Source organism: Theobroma cacao, chromosome 6 (assembly GCF_000208745.1).
Source record: "Theobroma cacao cultivar B97-61/B2 chromosome 6, Criollo_cocoa_genome_V2, whole genome shotgun sequence".
NCBI lineage: Eukaryota > Viridiplantae > Streptophyta > Magnoliopsida > Malvales > Malvaceae > Theobroma > Theobroma cacao.
The window spans coordinates 15,836,006-15,861,385 of record NC_030855.1 but is presented as its reverse complement, the minus strand read 5'-3'; the positions used below and the strand labels follow the sequence as shown (position 1 = coordinate 15,861,385).

At 31.6% G+C, this 25,380-nt stretch overlaps 1 protein-coding gene across 1 annotated transcript; it reads left to right on the top strand.

Moving 5' to 3' along the window:
- Positions 10,797-13,885, top strand: LOC18595856 (auxin-induced protein 22A). Its single transcript, XM_007023972.2, has 3 exons — positions 10,797-11,263; positions 11,924-12,017; positions 13,513-13,885. Exons 1-3 carry the CDS (start codon positions 10,894-10,896, stop codon positions 13,622-13,624), a joined length of 576 nt encoding a protein of 191 aa, XP_007024034.1. The 5' UTR covers positions 10,797-10,893; the 3' UTR covers positions 13,625-13,885.

Genomic DNA, 25,380 nt, shown 5'->3' with positions numbered 1-25,380 from the left:
ATTGTTCTTTATAAAAGTAAAATCATTCATTTTATATACAATCACAAAGATTAATCTTGAATTTTTACTTATACAAGAATATTATACTATTTACTTTTGTTTTTAAACATATCCTTTGCTTTTGTTTTCAAAAGTAAAAGATAAATAACAAAAGTAAAAACAAAATGATACTTAATTTTTGGATTTAAAACACAACTTTTTTTTAAAAAAAAAAACACGCACACACACAATGTATAAAAAACACGGTGTTACATGATGAAAGTTGAAGAGTTGGCACATGACCCATTAATTTTTGTTTTTTTGGCTACCTCATTGTTGTCATCCCATGCATGAGCTATATTTATTGAATAATTTTAATCCACAGTTAAGACCTTTTTTAGCAAAAAAGTTATTTTTCTTCCTTCTGTCTTACTCTTCTTTTAATTTACAAATATATACCTGTTGGTGTTATTGTACTTAGCTTTGTTATAATGTTTTGAGCAAAAGATAATAATATGATAATAAAAAATTTTCCTATTATATGATAAAAGAATATTAAAATAATTATCTAGGCGAGGCTGGGTTGAGCTTTTCAAGGTAAACTACATTCAAGGCTTTTCAATGTAAATCACTAAATTTTTCGCTTCCTATAACAATTACTGCTATTTGAGATTTGAAATTTTCAATGTAAATAATGTTGAATTCCCTCTTTAGTCACTTTTAAGAGTTGAGATTTATTATATGAAATTTAATAATATGTAATGATAACATGACTGAAAAATTTCTCTAATCTAGTACTCTTCTACTAGATGCATTTTAAATTATTATTTATTATAACTATCTTTTATTTTTCTTTTTTTTTTGGGAGGGAATTTTTTATAACTATCTAAAATTTTCTTAGGTGTTTATTGAAAAACATTCTGCTAAAGGTGAAATAAAGTATAATGTATATAAGTAGGTGTCAAAATAAAGTTTATTGAATTATTGTCAATTAATTTTTGTTTTTAAAATTATATATTATATATCGTCTATTATAATTATTTATTTTATTATCTTTTAAAAGTAAAAAAAACAAAAATAAAAAGAACATTCAGTTATGATGTATAATTTTAGAAATTGACTTTAATTATAAAAAATTACTTTTTTTTACTCATAATTGAAAAGAACAATATCTAAAATTATATAAAATACAAGAGTAAAGAGAAAGATTTTAAAAGATAATTTAAAGTTATTAAATATTTGTAAACAATAGTTTGTGTTATATTTATTATTTTTAACTAAACTAGTATTTTTATAAAATAAAATTATATTTGGTGTCTATTTGGCCTAGTTTATTTTTAACTTGTCTACTTCTTAAAAGTAAAAGTTAAGCCAAATAGTATTTTGTTAGAAGTTTTTTAAAAAATAGTAGCTTTTTTTAAACAACAAAAATTTAAAAAAAAAAGACTTCAAAGAGCCTTCTCTTTNCACACCAATTTCTTAGTAGAGTTTTTTTTTTCCAAAATATCTTCTCAAAAAAATCTCTTTCCTCTCCCTCTTCTCTTCCCTTTTTGCAAATCATCCTTCTAAGTTTTTTTTTTATTGTTACAAAAATTAAGGGAAAAAAAAACTCCAAATTCAAAACTGCATTCAGGTATTATTTCCTCTTTTTCTTTTTGTTTTGTTTTTCATTTTATTTTTTATCTTTTTTTTACTTTGAAAACTCTCTTTATTGTTTGATATTTTTCAGTTTATTTTTTAATATGACAATTATGTGATATTTATTTGTTCTTATATAATATTTATTGATTATGATTGAAATAATTAGTCAAATAGGTCAATGATTATTTAGATAAATTAGATGAAAATTGAAAAGTTAATATTTGTACTTGTTTGTGGTAACTCAGTTTTAAAGAATTTTTTCTTTTAGGTCTAACAATATGCTGCATTTTAAGAAAATTGAAATAGACTTTAATTCCTTTGGCAATAGGAATTGCAAAATCCCTAACTTGTTAGCAGTGAATTTCAAATTTGAGCTAATAATATCCAACAGATAATGTAATACTCGACAAAATAAATAACCCATTAAAAAATAAAAAAATATAAAAACCAAAGCCTTTTTGTTCATGGAGGGAAACTTTGTTAGTGGAGACATCAATACCTTGATAGACTTGTATTTGTATGGAATTAGTGTTGATGACTTCAATAGGAAAATGGGTTGCCAAATCAATGGGTGATTTTTCTGATCTAGTTAGATCTATTATTAATACCACATTAGGTTCTCTTCCTTGTAGGTCATAAATTTCAAACCAATTTTAAAAAAAAAAACAACAATTTTTTTTTCACACTCATCTTTTTTTTATTTGATTCAATTTTTTTACTTGATTTATTAAATACTGTTTATAGTAATTTTAATCAAAATTAAAGTTTATATAAATTGTTTTGCCAAACAACTTATTTATAAAAACAGAGCTTATAAAAAGTAAATTTATCAAATAGTTTTAATTTAATTTTAAAAGTTATTATTTTGCATAAGAGCTTTATAATAGCTTTTAAGCTAATATAAATTCAAAATAATTTGAATTAATTTCTTAAATCATTTTAAATTTGGATTGGATGAGTTTGATTTTTTTTTTTTTGCCAAATCAAATTGGTTCTATTCGAGTTGGATGAAGACAAGAAAACGGGCCTAGCCCATTTCTTGAGTACTGAAAAAACTGGTCTGGTCCATCATTTGATGTATCCAACTATGACCAGCCCAATTATCTTATATCCCCCATGGCTCAAACCATGTCAATTTTGATCATCAATAAAACAAAACGTGTCAGTTGATGGGCCACTCGTATTATATCTAAGCCACTGGTTCATGGTATTTTATCCGCGAGCTAGAATATCTTCACTCCAACATCGTATCACCGAGACCAAAGTTGTAGCACATTTTGTTAAAAAAAAAAAAAACAGTTGATTTATTACAAATGCATCATATTACTCATGTGGACCAATCATACTCTCGCCTCACCGACTATTAGATTTGACAATTCAAGTTCATATATTTTAATTTTATTGAGTGAATATAAGATATTAATAATTATATGAATAAATATAAATATGATACAAAATGTATGAATGATTTAAAGACATATATGTATATGTTTATTAAACGTGTTATACGACACGATATGACTATACATTTATTAAATAGGTCAAATTAGATTTTATATGACATGATATTATCAATCCGTTTTAACATTATTAACATGATTAACTTATTTAAATTTGTATTAAACAAGTTATAATAGGTCTTAAACGGATTTAACATGTTTAATACATGTAATTGTCGTGTCTTAAACATATTGATACAATTAATACACAAAATATGATAATCTTAATCCAAATCTAATTAATTTTGTATCGTTCTCGTATTGTGTTGTGAGTAATATCTAAAATTCACAAGTTGAATTCATCGTAACAAATTAATTAGGGTTTTCAGAGAAATAGGGAAAAGGATGTTTTGGTGGGTTCAAATTTGGAAAGATTGTGAAGCAGAGGAAATAATTGCATCTTGGGAATGTGTTAAACATGTTTTTGCTAAAATAGAGTATGAATTTTTTAAAGGATTTTAAGTCACTCTGAGTAAAGTTAGAACACCAACAAAATTAAAGCTAGTGAAGCCAATAAGGTCATTTGAAGCGAAAACAGTCCCAAACAAGTGGAAAAGGAACCAATTTTGATAAATCAATGGTCCAAACTCCAAACCCAAGTCGAATTAGTTTTTCTCCTTTCTTACTCATTAAGTTTTGGGGATGTGAGTTTTCAATTCCATAACAACATGGATGAAAAGAGAGACCACAACTTGAAATTTAGGGGAAAAAAGCTTTTGACAACAACTTGATGAACAAATTCCAATAATTTCTTTAATAAAAGGTCCTCTAAAATATTCCAATGATACATAATGGTTTTTGCTGAAACTCTAACCGGATCAATGTAGGCCAGTTGAACCTAATAATGTCCTACTGCTTAACCAAGCCAAGTGAAAACTCCATCCAACAAAGTTAAGTTTTGGCTAAATTTGATGATATTAACTGCATGACGGAGGAAACCAGAGATTCCCCAGTATAATTCACTCTGTGCCCCATAGACAACTGGAAATGATTGATTTGTGTTAGAAGTAGACCTTGCCCCAAAAAATTGAGAGTGGAATTATCATGTAGGACTATTTCTCGAGGTCAACCCAATGAGCCTTTTGCATCAATTTCACTAATAATGTTCATCTGTATTTGTCGCAAACTTTTGTCATAATATATATCTATTTATCTATTTATATTTATATAAAATTCAGCTTGAGGAACATGAAACTTTTGGGAAAAGTATATTGTCTTTGTACTTTTGATAAAATTTTGATTAAGCTGTTGTTGTTATTGTTATTAAACGTAACTTTGATAATTTAAATTTGGAAGGAACAAAAAAAGCTACATTGAGGTATGCAGACTATGCATAGCTTTGTTAATTTGCCCGTGGGAAATGTAGTAAATAAAACGGCCAAGGAAATTGTGAGGCTTCCATTTCTTTCAATGGGCAAAAAATATCTTGCCCCTTTTTCTCCATGTCTTTCCTCTCACTTTGTTCCTAGTTTCTCTAGAAAGCCAAAAAAGAAAAAGATAACAAGATAAAAATATTCAACCTCAGTTGATTCTGCCTCCGTATGCTTCCCTGTCTCACATCTGTTTCCACTCGGTAAGAAGAGAAACCCAAAGCAACGATCCAAAATGAAAGAAAAGAAGACAAAGTTTGCAACTTCTGAGTCCTTTCTTCACTTAAAGCTTTGTGTGGTTACAGTCGCTTTCCAGTACTGACCCTCACAATAAAAAGGATTCTACCGCATCTGCCATGCACTAGGCCCGCCACAGTGTTGCAGAGGAAAAACAAATTTGAATTTGGTAATTTACTTGTTTTTTCCACCTTCTCTTTCGGCTATAATATCTCTATGTCAATTTCTGTCACCACTTTTTTGAGCTGTACTTTTCAGCTTCATTTGTATGCACGTACAATTTGCGTATGTATGTAAGGGCACTCAATTCACACCCTACATCCTAGGTGTCAAGCTACTTGTCACTCGATTGGCATCTCGATCAACGCTCAAAATCAACCACGCGGCGAGCAATGGGGTCGAGGATCGACCTCCTGATGATCCCAACACAGCAGTGGTATGCACTATGAGGCATATCTTTATCATGTGGGTTACATTGTGTAACCATGATTAGTCTCAAGACAGAGTGATCCAGTGCTTTGCCGGTGACATCTCCATCACGTGTGCCCTATTGTAGGACCTTGCCATGAATCTCATTGTCTTGTCTAACGTATGCTCGGTTGCCAAGAAACATCTCCTTTTAAATTATATATACAAAAATGGAATCAAAATTTGTTGAAGCTGCGAGGTGAACATGTCTAAGTGAAATCATCAGGGTGATCCATTCTAATTTCATGTGTTTAGGCCATGTTAAACTAGTTGATCATATCTTGGTGTTGCAGCTTGCAAGCTAGCTATAGACACAATCTTTGTATTTCTCAATAACATCATAAATAAACAAATCGGATATCAATGGCTTTGAAGATGCATGATCTTTTCTAACGATCGTAGCTTACTAAATTACTATTTTTCAATGATTCACTTTGATTTACTAAACTTATTGATCACCCATGGGATATCGAGGAATGAATTCACATATGAATAGTTTGCAAGTCGCATGTAGATCTTGGTCAAACTTAGCTAGAGTTCAGTGAAGCGTAGGCCTGTTGTTCCAAACCCAAGAGAAACGATGAAATGCACTGGCTCTTTGCTTGGTAAATATGACGTCTTCCGTAAGATGGACGCTATTCCATTAGAAGCACAGGACGACGTTTTTTCACAAATGACAATGGCAAAATGAGTGGGAGAGCAACCTCTCATTTATATTTCTACAATATATTGAAACTTTGGTCACTTTCCGTATATGGTAAATCTTGAGTAATTAAACTACTCATAATATACTCGTTAATGACTGATCACTTGTAAACTCAGCTAGCTAGCTAGAGGGGTTTGGAGCATCTATAATTCCACTGTAGATGTCACATTAATTAATATACTTGTTTGCTCTTGGTATTTTTTAATACTATCAAGTCTTAATTTGATTACATAAAGAGGTAGTCTTAATTTTAATATTACCCTTCTCAGTGTTTTGAACTTAAAACCTTTCAAAATTAAAAAGCACTAAACTATTCTTTGATGTCTTTATTATTATTATTATTATTATTATTATTATTATTGTTTGCTATTAAAAGTGAAAAGCTGGCAATGGTTTGCTCCAAAGAAAAAAAAAACAAATGTGAAACTAGATTCGACAATTAAGAAAATAAAAGCACTAATATTAATTATAGAAAACCATGCAATGCATGTAGCCAAAAATATCACAAAACACCAGAAACTTTAAATTACTTTCAGACTTCCTGCTTGTTGGCAATGAACGTGTTGTAATGTTCATTGAACCATAAGTGCACCAACTAATGCAATATTAGGCATATAATTTAATTAATTAACACCACCAGCAGCGCTCACTACTCAGTTACAACTTTAACTTTGACAATAATTGAGAAAACAAAAGGCTGGATCTGAAGACTCCTGAATTTCTTTTTTCTTTTCAAAGGTGAAACGATCATTTTAAAAATTGGAAAGAAAGGAGCAGCAATCAATTAAGGCTGCATTATGAACAAAAACTAAGGAGCCACCATTCAATAGAACAAAGAAACATACCCCTAAAAGTTAAATAGAAATTAATGCAATTCTAAAGCATTTTCCTTACTTTTTTCATATTTTCCTAGAGCCAAACAAAGGTAAGAACTAATTACATGAGTTAAAGTAGTGTGCAAATGGCATTGGCCTCTGTAACTGTTAATTCAATTTCTGTGGTTCCCTCCAATGAGACACAAGAGTGCAACTGGATATATTATAGAATGAACTAGAGCTGACCTAAACCCAATATCTAATTGATAGTTGTTCAAAATGTTTGGACACTCACCTAAACCAAGGGCCATGAGGACCTACCAAAAAATTCGATGTTCTTCTGTCCAGCTTGTCCAACAATTCCTTAATATTCCGAGGCTCCTTAACAATTTAAATATACTCTAATGAACACACACATATGAGCACAATTTGACCTATAACCGGATTTTGACACTAATGATAAGTGATTAACTTAATTATATACAAGGCTAACATGCGTTTTAGCCGAGTAGGAATACCTGTTTGCTTAATTAAAAACCTTAAAGAGAATGAATAAGAGAACCATGTGCAAAAAACGCTATTGTTCAGTTACAGTAATCCCAACTGAAGGACACTGTCTTGTTCTTCAGTTATAGGAACCCTAACAAGAAGACACCATCTTTTTATAATCAATTCGGTTGGTTTAAGTCTTACCTTGTCCTTAAAGTAATTAAGCATGATCTGAATCAATATTGAAGATGCGTGCACATGTATGGAGGCAAATGTCATGTGCACGAACTGAAATTTGTTTGTGTTTTATCTTGCTTTCACGCAACATTAATAATGTCTGCAACTATATATATGTATATTATTAGTTAGTTAGACTTGAAGTGAAGTATTTCTTTTTCCTTTGAGTTCCTAAAATCAGAGGAGTTTTGGGATGATGAGAATAGATTCCCCAATGATTATTTGAATTTTGAAGTTAGGTTTGTACGATAAGCATCAATAATAGTGATGCTAGTAGGCACTATATATGAAATTAAACAAATTTTTTGGGGACCATTTTAAGATTGTGTCATTGACCAAAATCAACAAGGAACCCAATCGATTCTGTATAGTTTCCAAGTTGCAATATGTATAGTATTTTTTTTTTTATTTCAGTTTATGAATCAAACTCCCTAAAGATTCTTTCTATGAGAATATCTGGTGTTTGTCTAGAATCTGTAAACTTGTCGACCAAAGAAAAGCAAATCGAGTTAATTAGTTATTTTTGCTTTCCATTAAAGAAAATACTAATAATAATAGTAATAAATATTGTTATATGAGTGGGTCTTGTACATGCATGATTCTTTTTTCCTTAAATTTGATCCATGCCTTGTTAATACATAAGTTAAGAATCTTATTTAAGTTTTGCCGATCTAACAAATAAAGGTTTTTACCTTTAATGCAGTTTAAAACTTCTTTTTCTCAAGACTTCCATTTTTAGGTGAGAACCCTATATCTGAATGTTTTAATTCAATCTCTGCTCTCATAATGAGAAACAAAAACTATATTGGCCAGTACTGATCTATACTGTAGTGTGTGCTTATGAGTTAATTAGAAGAATATTTATCTCGGATCTCTAATCATGAAGATATTTATCATAATACTATGCATATAACATATATATATATAGCTGTCCCTTTCCTCAAACTGTTTTGACAAGACTTTTCTTCTTCAAATTAACAACCTGCACAAGTGTTGGCAGAATGTGTCTTGTCTTCCCAGGACCACAATAAAATCAGGGGCGTGGTTGTTTTTGTTCAAAGAGGGAACAAGCTCCAGAAGAAACTTAGCCATTTATGCACGAACAACTAACATGATTTGACGAAGAGTACTGACCTGGTGGATACACTATTTTGAAAAATGGAGTAACTTATTGCAAACCAAGCCATGCAAGTATTCAATACATATATGTTGTACTAGTTTATTATTGCTTAGGACATTGACAACTATATACGTATTCACCATTTGATCTAATGAAATCGAGCTGAACTGTTAGGGATTCAGCCTGATCCCCACGCGGGCTGGTTCGTAGCCACAGTCCTCCAAAAAAGGCCCTCAAGTTAACCATAAGAAAAAAATAAAAAGAAAAGATTTTTACTCACCAAGGCAGCTAGTTTTTATTGTATACTATATCTTACCTCCCAGACCAAATCATGGTACTATGGCATTAGATCTCAGGTGTACTAGTACACTCTTTTTTTATGGTGCATGCACTCCTTTAATTACCTTTATGAAAATGGATGGAACTTACACTGCAAAAAAAAAAATTAAAATGAAAAAAAAGTATTATGCTGCAATAAATTATCACAAACTATATTTTGTAGCAAAAATATACATAAAAAATTGTTATAAGTACTTGTTGTAATACAAATATTCATTTGTGCTTTCCAAAAAAATAACTATTCATTTGTAGCAAATATTGTAGCAATTTATCCTTTGTTGAAAAACTTTTTGCAGCATAAAAGGTCTTATGTTGCAACAAGGATTACTGTTATAAACTACATTTCACGGGAAAAGCATGAATAATTGTTGTAAATATTTTTATTTTTATAACACAAGTATTATAGTATCTTACTGTATTACATAAAATTTTGTTGCTAAAATATATCATAAGTCTTGTAGTGTTCTCAAGCTATTGCTATTATCTCATACTAGAGGGGACTAATCTTCTTCCTATGAACCTTATCATACAACCAAAAGATCCTTTTGAGTTAGAAGATTAAAGAAGGTAACTTTTCCCACAGAAATTAATTTCCCCGTAGCAAATATTCTTCAAGATAAAAAATGGAACAAGCACTTTCCAGCTAGAGTACCTTGCTGGCATATAACAGGTAATCTGGACAGCAATCCTTGACGCGGTAATGGCCATTGGGACCCAGAGACTTGACTCTGCTGGGAGTTCCCTTACAAAAACTTCAGTCATGTCCTACTTGCTGGATCATTTCTTCAGTTCCTGTTAGCTATTTATGTGATGAATGCATCCTTTATTTTCTTGCATGAGATTCTATACTTTCAGGCATGATATTCGTACATAAGTTAGCTCAAGTATGTTGCTATCAAATGTCAACAATGACACTATAATTCTTCATGACCATGTATATGCATGCAACATCGATCCTTGTGCATAATAATTCTAATGGCACGCAATATTTGAACATTCATGTTCTGCAGACACATCGATCATGGTCTAAGTACTCAGAATATCTGACTAATCATTTATGCACCCCATAAAAAAATATTCGACATTACATGGCCATGCAATTATACATGCAAATCTTGATGATGATGATGATGATGATGATATATCCCTTTGTATTGTGCTGTCAATATTTCAAATCTGCTGTATAATCCTATATTTGACAGGATCATATATAGTATTAGAGATTTAGAGAAAACCAAGAACAATTAGAGAAATGTTAATTATATAATTAAAAACGATATTAAATCTTTAAATTTAAAATTTTTTATTTACATGTAATATTGTTGTTATGTTTGTCTCCACACTTTCAAATTCAGACAATTTAGCACATCTTTCATTTAAAAAATGCATACCTGTTTGTATGATGATGGTTTTACAAGGACATTCCATCAATTTTCACTTAATTTCAAAGTCTTTACATATATGGTAGTATAGTAATGGCATTTCTAAATATAGCATGCTGGGTATGAATGGTGCGCAGCATTACATTACATGGCTAATAACATGCATGTTGCAGAAACATAGTTGCCCTAAATCATGGGGCTGCTTGTGGGCGGTCTTTCCATAATTATTGCAAAGACCACTTCAATCGGGCAGATCACATGGACCTGTTCCAAATTCACGAAATCAAACGGCCAGGATCAAATCCCACCAAATCACATAACACCCAACAGCCCTAGGATCGTGTCCCCATATCCAACTTATGGTGCCGGCCTTCGATTGTGTTTTAAGGGGGGACAAAGTCCCCACTTTTGCCTCTCATGTGACCGACCACTAAGCCTAAGTTGACCTGTAATTGCTTCCACTATGTCCTCTCTTCTCCTTGCTTTGTATAAAAACCAGCCATTTTTATTTCTTATTTGTTAAAAAACCTATCTTCATTAGCATAAAAACACACAATAAAAACCAAAAGCGAAAACAACAAGTGCAGAACTCTAAGCAGTCATCAGACAAAATGGCCAAGGAAGGTCTCGGTCTCGAAATCACGGAGCTGAGGTTGGGTCTCCCAGGTGGTGGTGCTCATTCTGCTCAGCATGGAATGGACAAAAACGAGAAGAAAAGGGTTTTCTCAGAGATTTCAGAGGATAACGAAAACGGGAAGATCAGCAATGACCAGAAAATGCAAAGCAAGAGTCAAGTCGTGGGGTGGCCACCCGTATGTTCATATCGAAAAAAGAACAGTTTCAGCGAAAAATTAGATGGCTCTAAAGCCTCCAAAATATACGTCAAAGTTAGCATGGATGGAGCGCCTTTTCTTCGCAAAATTGATTTAGGCATGCACAAAGGTTACTCTGACCTTGCTACGGCATTGGAGATGCTGTTTGGTGAGTGCTCCCACATCTTTTTCTCTTCAGTTTTCGCTGCTCATCGCAAATTAACTATAAACCATTAAAACACGACTAGGCACACACATACACATATAATTAACTTGTTTTCACCATGCAAAAATAACTCTACCAGCTAGAACTAGTATCATGTCATGTATGATCTTTTTCTTATTTAATTCAACACAAGACTAAATTTCATATTTGGCATATGTTCCTATAAGCAAGCTTCAAAACCATGCCTGAGGGTAGAGAAAATTTCTACAATTTTTTTTTTCCTGCGAAAAGCTTGTTTCTTTATAATTAGCCATTTTTGTGCTTTCCAAAATTAAATTGTTCTCCATTTTTTGTAAGGTAAAAAATCACCAGCTGTGTACACAAAATTGAAAAACAAAATATACAGAGAGTAAAACTTACTTTCTTTCACGGCTTTATCTATACATCTATGTTCGTTCTTGGTATAAGGACAAATTTTACTTGCAAGGAGATGAACTCAAAAATCTATATGCCTTGTCTTATCAAACTCATAATTAAAAGACAAATATCTAAAGATAAAACAAATCAATCAGTTAATTAATTAATTTAAATATTGAGAAAGAAATAAATGCAGAAAAAAATGACAAAAAGATTAATTTTTTGGCATATTGTTGTTGCTGACAGGGGAAGCGTTAAGGGATGCAGAAAGCTGTGAATTCGTTCCCATTTATGAAGACAAAGATGGAGACTGGATGTTAGCAGGAGACGTTCCCTGGGAGTAAGTCTATTTTCTCCAACTACCAATATCACAATCATATAATTATTCCACAGGGGATATTAATCACAGGATTAATTGTGAAATAACTTGCTAATTCACTTGAAATTTGATGGATTAGAATCCCCCACTTTTGGTTCAAACACTATTTATTGCAAACTTTATCAGTTGGTGGAATATTTTAGATCCATGCTAGTCAACTATATCACATCCTTGTTTCCCATAGTTTAGACATCAATATTTAGACTGGACAAAGAAATCTACTACTGCGTTTTGAAAATGTTCCAAAGTGTGTACTGGTCAAAACATTGTCGCCAAAAAAGTTGTAGAAAAAACTTTCTCAAAAGAACTGATTAATTAAGGGATCAATCATCATTAAATACCATATTTACCAGATAATGCATGCAACTTGTTAGATAATCATACTCGTAATTTTATTTCTAAACTATAAATACCCTCTCTGTTCTGTTACATTCTTGGGAGATGCTTTTAATTTTTTTTTTTTAAGAAGTGTGCCATTACATATTTATGTTTAGTTAAAGTCTTAGAGATGAGCCATTTGAAGTTGGTTCTAGTAAAATAAAGTGGAGTGGTGTTTAAGTATATGTAGAAATGTTAGATTCTCACCCGCGAAGTGAGTGAAGATTTTAATTGATTACAACTTCAGTTTTTGAGCAAATCAAATTTTTTACTCAAAAAATAAAACTAACATGTTTAATTATAATCACTAGGTCTTTGTTTCTCTTTTTCTTTTTTTAATTATTATAGAACGCCAAGCTAATGAAAATTCTGCTAATTGGTCAAAGCTTGTTTTATTTAACATTTGTGCAATATTACTAGATTAGCTTCATAGAAATTCGACTGCCCTTTTTTTTAATTATTTTCCTTTACAAGAAGAATATTGTGGGGATGGGAAAGGGACTTGCTTTGATTCGAACCCAAACTTCCATGCCTCACAAAACGGTCCCGGTCGGTGCCACCAGGTCCTGGATAAAAAGGGTTCAAATGAATCTGGCTGTCAACAAACATTGAGAAATTGAGTTCCACAGCGTGAAATTGACAACCAAATGCTAGCTGCTTCTAATCTAATAAATAAATAAAATTTCATCGGAAAAACAGTGGCAAATTTGTCATTTCATGACTTCTGCACCATATATACTTGGATTCCATGAGTTGGACCAACATTGCCGACATTAGCTAAATCCATATAATGATGTCGGTTTGACTACGACATTGCCCTTGCTCAAAAGATAAACCTGGTCAAGGCTAGAAATTATTACTGAGAAAAGATTGTTGGCCAGAACAAAATTCTCTTAAACTCTAAAACTAGAACAATATATAGGAGCCTAATTGCTTTAGCATTCATATATAGCCAATTAAACCAATGAAAGAAAATCTCGAAAGATTTTAATTTAAATAGGCACCTTATAAAAAGATCAAGTAAATATTATATATGGTACAAAAGCTAAAAATTAATAGGTTAATTGGTAATGTGCAGGATGTTTATTGAATCATGCAAGAGGCTGAGGATTATGAAAAGAGCAGATGCCAAGGGTTTTGGAGTACTGCGATCAAGGGAAGCTCTCAATGGAAGTTTGAAGAACGAGTGACGAGAAGAGATACATGCCAGTTGAAGAATTTGACTAAAGTTTCTTTGATCGTATACTTTGTTAAATGTTATTGATGGTGTATAATTAAGCAGATAATTCTTGCTTTATGTGACGTTCATTAAGACTTTAAAGTCTACTTTTTGGATTATTAATGTTAAGACTTTGTTATATTGTAATCGGGATAGGACCCCTAATGGATAGGAAACATAATTTGCTTCCTCATCATAAATTTGAAGCTGTTATTTGTTATTTAGTGTTTAAGAGGATTTTTGAATTATAATTAAGAATTGTTTTCATTTGACTATGAATATGATTCTAGATTTGTAATCCCTCATCAATCAGCAAGAACTCTACCTTCTCTTTTTCTTAAAGAAAATTTGACTATAATTTAATAATATTTTATCAAACGAACTATTTATGAAACAAAATATAGAAAATATTTTGATTTAGTTAGAAATAAGTAAATCCTATAGCTAGTAACCTTAGGGAAAAAACTTTAAAATAATAATATTAACAATCTTAAATCGATGAACATACCTTGAACTAAAATAAATTTTTTTTATTTTCAATATTTAGGCTGTTTGCTTGCATAAAAAAATTATTTCCTATTTTTTATTCTTTATCCTTCCAATACCTTTTTTTTTTAAGGGGTGGGGGTTATGAATTTCCTAGTCTCTGCTAAGCAAGCAATAGCCATATTTTTTGAGGAAAGACCATATGTTTCTCCCCTCGTACCAAAAAAATAAAATTCTTGGAATTCAGGGTTATTTGTTTTTTTTTTTCGTTGGTGGGTATAAATTAAAACCTTTGGTGTACAAGACCTATGCTCATATTGGGTAGGCAAGTTAAGAAATTTCACTTCAAAGAGGTACTCTCGATCAAGGTGCTATGCACAATCACTCAAGTGAAGAGGTGACATGGGAATCCAAGGATGAGATGAGAGTGAAATACCCATATTTGTTTTCAGTATCATAGACTAACATGTTGATATAAATTCAAAGACAAATTTTCTTAAGGGGGAGAGAATTTGAAACCTCGATTTTTCATTAAGTGAGCCTTGGTAAATTTTGAGTATTAATGAACTATATTTTGATTTTGATTATTGGATGAGTTTCCCAATCATTTGGTTATAAATTTCTTCATTTTATGGTGTTACAATTGTGGATGATTGATGGTTGAAAGAATGGAAAAGAAAAGAAGCCAAAAGAATAGATTTTTGCAAGTTAAGGTATGAAGAGTTAATCCTTAGGCAAAGAGGGTTGATCCTTGGAAGTATTGAGCTCTTATTTGATTATTGGAACCAAAATGATTGACCCTCAAACATCAAGGGTCGATCCTTGCACAACAGAACAATTAAAAAAGTTTTTGGAACCAAAAGGATTGAACCCCAAGGGTTAAAAAGTCAATCCCTACAAGTCAAAATCAAATTTCAACCTTTGGACCCCTAAAGGATTGACCTCTGAGGATGTAAGGTTGATCCTTGTACTTTTGAGAGGAAAAATAGAAACTAGGGATCAACCCTAGGCTTTAAAAGATTAATCCATGGGCTCAAGCAGTGAAAAATAAAAGCCCTAACTCGAGCATCTTTTCTTATTTCTCACTTCTCTCAACCTCCAAACATTCTCTTTCACTCTCCAAACGCTCTTACAGCCGCCAAGTCCATATCTAACAAAGATTAGGCCTTCCAACTCAATTTTAAGATAAGATCTAACATTTTTGAGCTTAAAACCCATGAGTATAACCTAACTTTCATTTTCTACAAATTTTAACGTATAACCCTCCTTTAAGCTGAGGATTTTTTAGGGTTTTGCTCTCCAAATAAGTTGTTAGGGTAAGGATGATTAAGATTGCACAATACATGATTTGGGTTTGCAGTTTAATAGCTATTGGGATTATATTGAAGAATATGGATTTACTCAACTAGTTTTGAATAAATTGGTTTGTTAAAAAATTTGGAAACTTGTGTTAGAATTTATTATGTTAGGATTTGTTGAGCTCGAGTATCGTAGAATGAGCAAAGTCTAACGAAGCAAGGTTAGAAACACGCTTTTGTTAATGTGAATGGATGCACCACTTTAAAGTATTTTTATACAGTAAAACTAAGCATGATTATCGACTTGGTTGTTTTTCATGATTTGAATGCTATATTGATATTGATAAATTTAAATGTTTGAGTACAAATGTTTTTTCAATGAAATTTTTGAACCTATTATGTAAGTAAATATCTTTACTACATATTAGTTTTCAACAAGAGAGGACAAACACTTACAAATGTTTAATTCAAAATGTCTTAAAATGGATGTATGAGGCACAATTGATGTATGGCTAGATAAATACCTAGGTGGACGAATAGACACCCACCCATGATAAATTGATTGTGAAATGTTAGAAAGCCCACCACGACATATATGCTAGTGTGGATGAATAAAGTCATCTCTATGAGAAGATGAAAGTGGATGATAGAAATGCCCACTTGTAAAAAATGTGAGAGTGGATGAGTAAGTCTCCACCATTTAAGGATGCATCTATGGATATATAAATACCCACCATTAAGTCCATGAGATGTATGATATGATGCAATATAATGTGCTTGACTTCATTTTGAAATGATATGTGAATGAAAAATTTATTATTTTAGAAGTGTTAGCTTAATGAATAAGTATCAAGAATATCCAAGAAGGGGGTTGAATTGGACTTCAAAGAATTGGAAAATGAAAATTGAGTAGCTATAGTCGACTATGATGAGCAAGTAGTCAACTATGGTCATGTCTTGTCTTTATAAACACTTTTCAAAATTATTTGATCAAGTTTATAGTTGACTATAGAAATTCAGTAGTCAATCGTAGTTTAGAAATCATTTTAAAGACTTGTAAAAGAGATCTTTTAAAAACTTTGATAATTACTGTAATCATAAGTAAGTCTACACAACCAAATATAAGCCAAAGATTACTTTTGAAATACTTAAAACAATTTTCAAGTCTGAATCAAACAAAAGCAACTCAAGAACAATATTTCAAGAAATCCTTTCATCAATAGATAGACAAATGGTGATCTTTGAAAAGGTTTTGCAAAGAGCCAAATCAATATGTGAAGAATATAATTCAAAATACAAACAATTTGTGAAATGTGTTTTCTTAAAATAGAATGCAACAAATCAAAGCAAAAATAAAAGTGAAGACACAAGAATTTTATAGAGGTTCGGCTTTCTCAAATGCCTACGTCCTCTCCCTTGGCTCACGAAGGAGTTGTAAATCCACTCAAGGAAATGTGTTTTTTACAGGATCAATAATTAAACCCTCACAATGGCTTTTTATGGGATCAATCATACCCCTTACAATGGCTTTTCATGGGAGCAACCATAACCCTCACAAATGCCTTTTAATGGGAGCAAGCATAACCCATGGTTACAAATGCCTTTTTTCAAGAGCAAGCACAACCTATGGTTTTTAATGGGCTTAACCATAAACCTGCACTAACATTTCAAGGATGAGTTAGAACTTTTACAAAGAATAGTAAGAGTGCCTCTAAGAGGTGGATTTTGGTAATTTGACACAATATATGAAGAATACCTAACAATGAATAAAGGATATAAAGATCGGAATGTAAGCACAAAGAAAGTTTAGCTCAAATAGGCTTGGTTTTGCATGGTTTTCTCTCTTTTCTTTTCAAGTCCATGATCTTTAAGAGTTTGACCCTTTTTTTTTCTTCTTCCTCACTTTGAAATGCTTCCAAATGGTCTCTTTTATAGCTAAATAAGTCTTGGACCTATTGGAGATGATTAAAGCAAGAAACTAGCCGTTTTCCTTTTGAATTTTGTATCCAACAGTCATCTATAGTCAAGTATAAAAGTTCTTTAGTTGATCCACTTCCAAAAAGCCTGTATTGTTTAAGTCTGGCTTAGTGTAGTAGACTATGGCTTCATCAAGGGGCTCCTCAATTCTTCGATTTTGCAAGTTTTTTGCCTCAAAGTTGACTGTAGGATTTATAGGGACGACTATGGCTATGTATTTTTCAAGTTTCCTAGTCCGTTCTTGCCTGTTCTGCCATAAGGTCGACTTGCCTTGCTCAAGGATCACTTGGTTTTATCTCAAATTGTTCTTAAAAGTTAGCTACGTTCTTGAGTTTAGGTTAAAATTTAGTTATTTTTGTTATTTTTCTAATTAGTTTATTTTATTAAGTTATTCTATTTTATGTTAGTTTTATGTTTATTTATCTTAGTTTAGTTATTATTTACTAGTTTTTATATTTTTATAAGACTCTAGAACAATATGGCTTAATTGGGTGAAGAAAGGTGTTTAAAGAGTTTAGGCTCTGTTCGCACATGTCGTGATATTTTGAGTATAACTCTTACTCTAAAACTCCAAATTATGCTTCTTGGACCATTGAAAGCTAAGAGACAAAGCTACAACTTTCATAAAGATCACTTTGCCCAGTTTTGCCTTGAAGATGGAGAAAATCGCGTTGGAAATTGATAGAGCACAACAGTCGACAAGAAGAAAACATGAGACCAATGGAGCCTTGTGGCTTAAAGGGGGTGTGACGTGGCATTGAAATTGAAAATTTAAAGAAAAAGGGCGAAAAAGAGCAAGTTACGGGTTAACTACGTCCCTATTGGGCACTACACCTATTCTAAGCCCATATTAAGAGTTTTTAGACCAAAATAGTTTAGTTTAGGGAAAATTAGATTAAGTTAGATTATAAATAGTTAGCTTAAGGCGAAGTTAGCCATAAATATTGAGGAGAAATCCTAAGATAGATTCAAGAAGCTAAAAGTTGAGGTTGAAGATTGAAGATCAAGGCAGCCAATATTTATTTCTTTTATTCTTGTTACTCTTGATGGCTAAACTTCATATGTTTTTATTTACTATTGCAATTATGAGTAGCTAAATTTATTTTTCTAAGATTGCAATTGAACTCACGTGTAGTTTAAATTTTTAATCTCTTTCTAATTCATTTTCAATGGAATTGAATTGTTTATTCCAATTTGTTCTTAATGCTTTTAATTGTCTGACCACCAATTAAATTAATCTAGAAACATGAACAAATTTTGGAAAGGAAGTTTAGTGTAGACTATAATTGGAATAAATGATCATATTTATTTGCTTGAATGAATAAATTGATTTGTGTATAGGATAGAAATATACCTATATGCCATATGTAGCTAAGATTAGAACCTGAACTTAATGAGTTTATTTTAATTTCAATTCACATAGAAATATAGTATTTTGGTTAAAGTAGATAATTTTATAAAAGACTCAGGAGAGCATTATAAATAATTGAAGACTTTAAGCAATTAAACCTATTGAAACAAGTTAAGAGAGAGAACTTAGATTTAGATGAAGTGTGATATTGTAATCCTAGGCTTTTCCAAATTGATTTTTATTACATTATATTTTTGCTTTGATTTTTAATTAATGTTAATTAGTTTTGTTTTTGTTGATTAATTTTTAGTTTAATTAGTTATCCAAATTTTGATTGTTTGAATAAAACTAAATTGTTTTCATTTTAGAATTTAGTAAATTTTTAGAACAATTCTTTGAGGGATTGATACTCTGCTTACTAATATGCTATCTATTCAATACATATACTTGGGTAGTTAGAATTTTAACTAACAGTTAGTAGCAGCCAGAAACAAGTCAATTCGACAATGGTGCTTAATTGTGGCATGATCCTTTTTAAGACTATCTTTAACTAATTTATTTCTAACCCTTATGTCAGGAATCTCAATTTCCTATTTCTCACAAAACTTCTTCACTGACACTAGCAATGGTTCCCATCTATCTTTTCTCAATTGTTGGAGACGCTTTGTAGCAAGAGACACTAAATGAATTGCATTTAGTATGCCTTGAGACTTAAGTTGTAAAGCTTAACAAAGGTCATTTGTTATCTCTAATAACTCCCTCATAAGATGCAAGATAAACACAAATTCAAATGACATATTGGTATATGTTATAACAATTATAAAATAAGGGTCAAAATTATAAAATTATTGTATGGGCAAAATTATAAAATTTAAAAGAAATAAGAGTTGTTTAAAAATTTTAAACTTTTTAAGGGGGTAGGCGCCCCTCCTAACCCCCTTTCCCTTCCACCTTTGTATACAATAATACTAGTAGCAGTATAAATTGCGCAAGTCATGTTAGGTTTGGATTGGGTTGTGTCATGTTGGATCATTTCAGATCAAAAGAAACTTGGGTCATTTCGTGTTTTGATCACTTTAGATTCAGATCTCTTCGGCTTATTTCAACTTCAAGTTACTCAAGTTTGACACTCGAATTATTTGGGTTTGGTTATTTTAGACTAAAGTTGTTAGTTGTAAAAGTCATATCAAATTAAATTTGGACGAATAATTCGGATGAAGTCATATTTTATCAACTACAACTAAATTATTCAAAGTCATATTTTTGTCAACTTGTAGTATACCTCTAATTTTTATATTTAATGTCATAAAAATAAATTTTTGAAAAATAATTAAAACATATACAAAGAAAAAAAAGTGAATTAAAAGTTATTTATTGATTTAAAATTATTCAATTTGAAGAATTAAAATTTTGCTCCCTAAAAAAATTTCAATGATTTTTTATTGATCGATATTTAATTTTGATTTCCATTATACCCATAAGCATTAGTGATTCACCATGATTACGATTTCCACTTACAACTTACAACATTAATAGTAACTTCAAAATTTTAAAATAGTGTTAATTAATTTCTCAAGCATTAGAAAGGTGAAAAATAAAACTATTTGAAATTTTAATTCCCTCTTTAATTACTTTAAAAGTTAAGATTTATTATATAAAATTTGAATGATGTGTAATGATAACTTTTTCTAAGTGACATGAAGAAATATTCTCTACTTAAATGCTCTTCTAACTATATTTTAAGTCATCATCTTTGATCACTATCTAATATCTATTTAAGTTGAAATAAAGTAAGATTATAAATGTAGTTGTAAAAATTAATTTTATTAAATTATTGTTAGTTCTTTTTTATTTTAAGAGTTATTATTGATCATTCTAATGATTTATTTTATTATTTCTTAAGGTGAAAAAATAAAAAATTATTTATGAGGTATTATTACAGAAATTGAGTTTAATTTTAATAATGGAAAGAATTTGTTTTCTTACTCATATTAAGAAGGATAATATCCAAAATTATATAAAAATACAAAAGTAAAAGAATAAAGTGTAATGCCCCCAAATTTCGATGTAGATTAAGTTAAATGAGAACGATCTATTAAATATATTGTGCCATGAGCACATTGATGATATGTTATAAATGTTGAGTATTTGAGAGTGTACATGTTGACACTTAGGCAAATTTTTTAAGAAAAGTGTGATAAATTCAATGATTTAGAGGTTTGATTCATATTTGATATCATAATGGATGATATGTTATGTGTGGGTTGAATTTAAGAGTGATTTGAGGTTGTAGAAGAAGTTTAGAATAAGTATAGGCTTTGTAGAGAGCGATTTTTATGAATTTGGGCGAAAAAAGTCAAGTATGCTGTATAGGATTGAATATAGGCTTTTTATAGTTGATCTTAGGAAGGACAAATGGGAAAAATGCAAAGCGTACTAGTCTAGGATCGACTATAGGGCTTCCATAGTCGATTTTGTGATCAAAGAAAAGTCGAATGGAATTGAACATTCTAGTCCAAGATAGACTATAGGTCCTTTATAGTCGATCTTGGGAAGGGAAATGGGAGAAATCTACCAATTAAGGTCGACTACAGACTTCCCATAATTGACCCTAGGCTGCCAAATCAGTTTCAATTAGGCTTAAAAGCCCAAAAATTGAACCTTTTTCATTTTATCTCTTTTTCCTTCATTCCTTCACCATTTTCTCTCAAATTCTACCCCCTTCAAACCCATTCAAATCCAACAATCAACCTTGGATTCTAAGTCTTGGAGGTAAGTGTTTCACTTCCAAAAGCTAATTTATATGATTTTTACTTTTTCTCTCTAAAACCCAAAACCCTAACTCTCACTAATGATTTTTGAAGTACTTAGAGTTATTTGGAGTAAATGTAGAGCTTGGGAAACACTTCTAGAGGTAAGATTAAATGTTTGTACCAATTGATTTCCAACTTAACTGGTGAATAACTTAGATCTTGCTTTGATTCAGCTTTGGTGAAATTAACCCTTTTGAGTTGATTGAGGATTTAGGGTAAACAATAGCACAATCTAATTTCTAAGGTATGGGTCTAACTCATTATCGAAGGATTTTAGCTTATATGTTGGATTGCTAAAGATTTGATTATTTTTATAAAAGCTAGCATTTTTCGAAAGCCAGGATTTAACTAGTTTTGTAATATTTTGATGTGCTTAAGGGAAGACTGTGTCATTTGGGCATGTTTATAAGTTGAAATACTGTTCGAGAATAAGAATCATTGTTTGGCTATGGAATACCTCTAATTTGTCACTGTGAATGGGTTAATTAACTGCATGTGATGCATAACGCATGGAAAATACATTGCAATAGTATTATATTATGAATGTAGGCCTAGTTAAACATGCTTAAGCTAGATAACTATATATGTATATATGTGAATGTGATTGCCTAGATGGGTGTGCCTAGGCTAGTATATTGTTAATTTACATGTTAGTATATGAGTATGCTTGTAAATGCAATTGGAAAGCATGAGCTGTTCGACATTTAGGTGATGTATTATTTCAATGGCTTTTAGTTATGCTGTGACTAAACTAGTATGATGGTGATACGATGTGGGATTAAATTGCCCATTTGTTAACGAAATATTGATGTATGATCTGATGTGATATTATTCAAGTATATGCGGCTATTAGGCCATGATTAAATTAAAATGAGATTGATGATGTATATGTAGCTGGTGAGCCATGACTGTTAAGGCACATAAATCTTAAATGAGCTTATTAACTAGTGAAGCTCGACAAATATGATTGTTGCGATGTTGTGGACATATGGAAAGATAAGGACATGATGGTCTCATTGTGGTATTGTGTTCCATCCGAGGGATGAATTCCGAACGTCGATTTAACTTGAGGTTCAGTGGGTCTCGTTACTTTGTGACTATGTGTGTGTGCATGCAAGGATGGTGATAAATAGGGGTTGGGGTTTAATCTCACCTGTGATTCCCATCTACAGTGTCGTGATATCACCCATTGAAAGATTACTCCGAGCAATGCCATCGACGAGAGATTACTCCAGGTGATGCCGACCATTGGGAGATTACTCCGGTCCATGATATGATTCTCCGCCAACTGCTTTGGCCCTGGTTGTGATTTGTTTTTCCACCTTTTGCTTTGGCACATGTGTGACTTATGCTCCGCTAGCTGCTTCGAAGCTAGGCATGATTTGTTTCTCCGTCAACTGACCACCGTGCGTGATTTGACTATGTCCAGGGGAGGACCACTAGTAGATTTGATGTACATACGATGTGAGATAGCTTGGGAGAGGTTTAGAAAAACATGATATGGTTTGATGCTATACTCCTAGAATTAGAATATGCTGTGAAAAATGATGTGACTGACTATGATTGGCTTTGAGGGTAAGTCTAATAATGTGAGTGATGATATTTGGAGATCTTGAGGATGATTATATGCCCCTATATTGGAGACTTAAGGATAATGATATGTCCTATATTTTGAGATGTTTGTTAGATCATGTAGAAGCATTGAGAGTGCAATGTTTGTTATGTGTTTAATGCATGTATATAATCCTGATTATGTGCACCACTCACTGAGTATTATACTACTCACTCATTTTTGTACCATGTGCAGATAAATAGGCCACTGGACAAAGCGTGGCAAGGGTCGTTTATTGACAAATTGATTTTGGCATCCGGTAAGTTCCCCATTTAGGTCACTTCGCTGGGTTAAGTCCACATTAGCTTCCACACTCAAAATTTTAAGTTTAGAAAGTGATGTATTCTAGATACTGTAAACACTGAGTGTCATGTAATATTGTGTGCTAAGAGTTATTATGTACGAACTCGTCTAAATAGTCAATGTATGACCTTATAGATATTTGTATAGACTATGTGCCAGGGATAACGTATTATGATGAATTGAAATTTTATTTATGAATATTTGGTTATGATATTCCATGGCTATATGTTATTGGATTTTGAACTCTAAAGCTTACTCGAGTCTAGTGGACTTGCTTATTGGACTCGTGCGTCAGTCATAGACTATATTACTGGACAAATAGTTTGTGTTGTATTAATTATTTTTATTAAAACAATATTTTAAAAAATAAAATTATACTTGATATAAGTTTAGATTGTTTGACATTAGCTTTTGGGATCATTTAGGTTCAAGTTGTTGACTTTTTTAAGTTAAATCAAGTTTGATTGAATTTAAGTACTTGATTTTTTTTCATCAAATCAGGTTGGATTAGATTCATATTGGAACGAATATAATAGGTTTTCGAATGACAGTCCCAAACACTACACTTTTCCAAAAGATAATACGACCGAACTCTAATTTGAAACTTGTATACTTTTTTCAATCTATCAATTATAATTTGTGAACAAATTCTTAGTTGAAGATCACCTTTCAAAAAAAAGTTTTAGTTCAAGATCATAAAATCAAGTGATAGTTCGGTTGGTTTAAGTTTTGGAGCATTTTTTACTCCAAAAAATAATAAATTAATAAGGTGAACTATATTTAGATTTGGAAAGAAAGAGTGTCACGGCCCGGAACTCTCATCGAGCCCGTGACAACCTTTGCGAAGCCTCAGAGATATTCTTCTCCCGAATGCCCTTCGAGACCTTGCAAGGCTTTGTACCAGTTTTCCATTCCTCTCTCTTTTTTTTAATAATAAAATAAAATTAAAATAATCTATTTTAATGTAAAACAAAATATATATATATATTTTTTGAAACATTAAAAATTAATTTACTACACATAAAAACAAAATAAACTTATACATACTGTAATATAGAAAACTGGAGTATGCAATTTAAATTACAACGACACGTGGGCTCCCAAATAACTGAGAAGGTTTAAGTCTATAACCTTGCTTTTTAGGATGCAACTCCGAAATTTACTTCTCGATGCAATTGACAGTCTACTGCCTATTCTGAGCCTGAAAAATGTATAGGAAGAAGGGGTGAGATTATAAAATCACAGTGAGTAGACAGACATTATCAAAATAATCTAAAGCCGAGTAATAGGAGACAATTAAAATAATTCATCCCAACCCATATAAATAATTGGATTTCATCCAATTACTCAACATGGGTTTTGCACTTTTCAAAAACTTGGCCCTTGCCAAAAATCCATTCTCGGGGATACCCCACGGAGGCATCTTATCGAAACCGCCAAGGTTGTTTATTGTCACAGACACAAACATATTTCACCTCTGACAACACACCCGTTCCTTGACGTTGGCTGAGTCTCAATTTCACGTGGTGGCTAGCGTGAAGTGTACTCAAATCCTACCTTGGGAGTTATCTTATGCGCCTCTCCAATCGAGGTAAGCTCAATAATTGAGAACCGTGCCCCTCTAATTAGGCTGGCCCACGAAACCCCCGTCACTGCAGTGCCCACTTTATAATCCACCAACCAATAAAATCATAATAGTATGACATGACTCACTTAACACATTCAAGGCAAATCAAAGCAGTTCACATATTCTTTAAATTATAAAAATAACCAGTCATACCCACATTTATCATAAGCCATTTAATGTAAAATCATGGATAAACAACACAATCATAGTATAGGTCTCCAATTACTCTATTTTTGAAATCGTTATTAAAGTTTCAAAAA

Coding starts and splice junctions, on each gene's coding strand:
- LOC18595856 (XM_007023972.2), top strand. CDS start 10,894: ATGGCCAAGGAAGGTCTCGGTCTCGAAATCACGGAGCTGAGGTTGGGT. Junction 11,264..11,923: donor GGCATTGGAGATGCTGTTTG/GTGAGTGCTCCC, acceptor TGTTGCTGACAG/GGGAAGCGTTAAGGGATGCA. Junction 12,018..13,512: donor GCAGGAGACGTTCCCTGGGA/GTAAGTCTATTT, acceptor GGTAATGTGCAG/GATGTTTATTGAATCATGCA.